The sequence below is a fragment of the Elephantulus edwardii genome, unplaced genomic scaffold, assembly GCF_000299155.1.
Source record: "Elephantulus edwardii isolate Elephantulus edwardi_28Jun2011 unplaced genomic scaffold, EleEdw1.0 scaffold00035, whole genome shotgun sequence".
Lineage (NCBI taxonomy): Eukaryota > Metazoa > Chordata > Mammalia > Macroscelidea > Macroscelididae > Elephantulus > Elephantulus edwardii.
Genome location: NW_006399785.1, coordinates 19,711,335 through 19,715,304, shown reverse-complemented (window position 1 = coordinate 19,715,304; position 3,970 = coordinate 19,711,335). Strand labels below are relative to the sequence as shown.

Below are 3,970 nucleotides of genomic sequence, written 5' to 3'. Positions count from 1 at the left end.
GATGGGTGAGGTTACCCCCTCCACAAATAAGGGAGAAGCTCACTCAAGGTAAACATCCTAGTGCAGGTAAAAATGAAATCCGGTAACTACAGCGAGATAGTACCAATGAAAAAGAGCAACGAAGACAGGACAGAGTGGCAGAGAAGGGCAAGCGTAGCAAACAAAGGGCTCATATTTATAAAATAAACAAAGGAACAGAGATCTGCAATGAGTGGGACACAGACAGCTCTTTCAAGTTGGGGGCAAGTTAATTATATTCAAAAAAGACAGTGTGTCCAGAAAAAATCTTTTTTTTTTCAGTGAAATATTTTAGTTCCTTCATTTGGAGACATATTACACAATGTTAACAACCATGAAAAACAATACAAAATGCCCTCAATTTAACAAGTAGAAAAATATAACTAGTATATATGGCAATTGTGAATCTAATACTGTACAGAAGGAATTTATGGATTTTACAAATAAATTATAGCTTAAATGCCCTTTTTTTAAAATTCTCTTCTTTTTTCTCTCCCCCCCTCTAGATGTACACCCGAACTTACAACAGGAAAGGTTCTCTGAGCCTAGCTGGTGGCCAATCAGTGCCAGTCAAATGTCCTGCCCACCAGCTCGAAGAACTTCTTGTTTGGTTCGTGGAAGTACTCGTGCAGTTTCTGGAGCAGTTTGGGGTCGACGTGGGGATGCGCCCGGCCTTTGGACTCGTGCAAGCAGCGGTCCCGGCCACTGTCCCGCAGGCAGTAGAAGCCCTTGGTTTTGTTGAAGTAGAAGTTCGAGGCGTGGATCTGCGGCGGCAGCTTGAGGAAGCGCTCAACCTTCTGGATCTCGGGGAAGGGGTCCCTGATGAGCTGGTCGCCGTCGACGATGTGGATGTGGCGCAACGGGAAGAACCGCAGCCAGTTCTGCATGTGCACGTGGTAGAGGCTGCGGTTGAGCGCCTTGTAGTCCACGTTGAGGCGGCCGTCGCGCACCAGCACCTCCTCCACGGCCGGGTAGGGCTTGCGCTTGTGCATGTGGTTGTAGAACACTTGGGTGTAGTCGGACAGCACGCGCTCCGAGGGGTCGCGCAGGATGAGCAGCAGCCGGATGGCCGGGTTCATGCTGTGCACGCGCGCAGGCACTTTGGGCGACGTGAAGTACGCGGGCGTCTTCTCCACCGTGAGCTGGTGCGGCGCCGCCAGCGGCATCTGGCTCAGGTACCAGGCCAGCCCGTGGCTGTAGTGCTCCTCCCAGTCGAAGAAGTGCACCTCGTTCTCGGCCGCCGCCACGTCCGGGTGCAGGCTGAGCATCTCCAGCAGCGCGCGTGTGCCGCCTTTGCGCACGCCGATGATGATGGTCTGCGGCAGCTGGCGCACCGAGCCGTTGGGCGCCACGCCGTCCGGGACCGGCTCGTCCACCAGCGCGGCCGCCTTGCGCAGCAGCTCCGGCTGGCGGGGCTGCCCCGGGTCCTGGGTGCCTGGGGCGGCAGGACGGGAAGGCACGAGCTGCGGCTGAACCACCAGCAGCACCGCGCCCAAGAGCAGCGCGGCCATGCTGGACACCGGGGGGCTTCAGAGGGCAGGGCTTCGCTGGGGCATGAAGGGCTGCAGCTGGGCGAGGGCTCCGGCCGGTCAGAGAGGGCGCATGGATGTCCCAGGGAGCCGATTACTGGGGGAAGAAGAAAGGAAAACATTAAGGCAAAAGTAAACACAGGCCTTAGAAACCAGCTGCATCTAATGCTGAGATTCCCTTCTCTGTGTGCCTCTAGCCGCCTCTTTTTTTTTTGAAAAAAAATTTAATTTCAATGAAAATTTAGGGTTTTCAGTCATTCATTGTTGCACTTTTCTCCCTTCTCCCCCTGCAATTCACTCTTCTCCTTGAAAAGAAAGAAAAACTCTTTCATTATTATGCAATCCCTCCGCCTCTTGAACATCATGGGCCAGCCAGTGAGTGGCTCACCATGGTATCAACACCAGCTGTGTGGCTAGAGGTCTGTTGTTGTTGGCTGTTGCCAGGCGAGCGTCTTCTAACCCTGGGCAGCCCTAGGAGTCTCACAGGTAGAAATGATCCACAGGGCTTTCTTGGCTGCAGTCTTAATCAAAGCACCAAGCCACACCTGGTCTTCTGTATCTCTGAGGCAGTGAGTGGATTCGAACTACTAGCTGGTTAGCTGTCAGCGCAATTGCGCCACCTACAGACTACTAGTGAAGAATCTATACTTTTGAGCTGTGAGATTAGAGAAGAGACACTTAACAACAGAGAGAGCTCAGTTAGACTACTGGATAGAAAGTGATGCTACCAGGCTGAAGGTGGGTGGTTTTAATCCGAGGTTCTTGGGCCTGGTTTAAACTGGTTTTGGTCAAACATTCTTGTAAGTGGCATAGCACTGGTCAGTTCATTTGCTATGACTTGCCTACTACTCAATGGCACTTAACAAGAACAACAACAACGAGAAAGCTCAGTTAGCCTAGTGGACAAAAAGTGATGTGACCAAGCCAAAGGCAGGTGATTTTAATCTGCGGCCCTCAGGCCTGGTTTTTAATTGCTTTTTGTCAAAAATTCTTCCAAGTGGAATAGCACTGGTCTGTCCATTTGCTGTACAGAGGTAACTTGTGATTGTTGTGATGCTAAACACTGTGACACTGATGTGTCAAGCGCGATAATGGTTACCCATGGTTGGACAGTGTTTGGTGAAGCTCCCTGATTAAAACAAGCTTGGAAGCAGGAGTGTTATCCGCTTCCTAAATAGCTTGCCTCTGGAAACTCCATGAGTGTGAAGAAACGATGAAAGTTATACAGGTGTTCAGGTCTTTCGTTCATGAGCCATCCACAACTCGATGGCACTTAACAACAACAACAACAACAACAACACTGAATATCCCACTGCCAAAAGAATAGCTATATCCTGCAAAAAAGTGCAGCTGGAGTGCTCCTTGGACGCAGGGATGCCACAGCTTAGTCTCTCACACCTTGGACATATTGCTAAGAGAGACTACTCCTTGGAGAGGGACATCACGCTTGGAAAGGACCGGCTAAAGATAAGACAAGCCCTCTAATGAGATGGACTGATATAGAGACTGCAACAGTGGGCTCAAGTGTACCAAGAAGATGATGATGGCACAGGATAGACAGGATTCAGAGCTGTTGGTCAGAGGGTCGCTATGAGTCCATGACACCCAACAACAACAACAGGCTATTATAACTCTGATAGCGTGTGACTCCCACCGTGTCCTAGCAATTCTCTAGCGCACAGCCACACTCTCAGAAAGGCTTTCCAAGGTGTCTATCTTTACAGGGACTCACCGCTAGACCTTCTCTCCCTGGGGCAGAGCAGTCGGTGGGTTCAAATACACACCTTTTCAGTCTGCAGCTGAATGTTTTAGCCATTGAACCACCAGAGTGACTTACAGCTCTGAAACAGGCACTAAAGAGAAAAGACAAAGCCAAACGGATGCCAGACTGGAGGTGCTGACTCATGGTGACCCCGTGTGTGGAAAGGCAGAATTGTGCTTCAAAGTTTGTAATGGTTCACTTTTGGGGAGTAGGTTGCCAGGGCTTTCCTACTGGGTTTCCTTGGGTAGACTCAAAACTCTAACCTTTGTGTTAATGCCCACGTATGCTAACCTTGTACTTATCTGTGGATTCTACTAGATATGGGGGTAGAGGTAAACATAGATCAATGGTGACTCATAAAACACAACGTACGTGAATGTCACAAATGTTAATGAAGGATTATGTGAAAAATAATGTACATGGATGAAACACAATGTATACAAATTTGCATGCAAACCAATGAAAAATAATTAAAAAACCCTTAACTTATGAATAATTTAACTGGAAATTCATATAAATGTTTAGTATTGCTAAACTCTGCATAAACTCTGGCTAAGCAAACACAGGACCATATTAAACCCACAGTCTGCTACCACTTGCTATAAAGAGTTAGAAAGGGTTTTGGATTTTGACAAGCTGCAAGAGAATATCTATAATTGCC

The 3,970-nt window shown here is 48.8% G+C and overlaps 1 protein-coding gene across 1 annotated transcript; it reads right to left on the bottom strand.

Annotated features, from left to right (window-relative positions):
• Positions 1 to 578: 578 nt before the first annotated feature.
• On the bottom strand, positions 579 to 1,529 carry LOC102850402 (heparan sulfate glucosamine 3-O-sulfotransferase 1-like). The gene has a single exon (XM_006884526.1). The coding sequence runs from the start codon at positions 1,527 to 1,529 to the stop codon at positions 579 to 581; it is 951 nt and encodes a 316-aa protein (XP_006884588.1).
• Positions 1,530 to 3,970: the final 2,441 nt, after the last annotated feature.

Bases quoted from the DNA above. Each gene is read 5' to 3' on its own strand.
- LOC102850402 (XM_006884526.1), bottom strand. From the start codon at position 1,529: ATGGCCGCGCTGCTCTTGGGCGCGGTGCTGCTGGTGGTTCAGCCGCAG.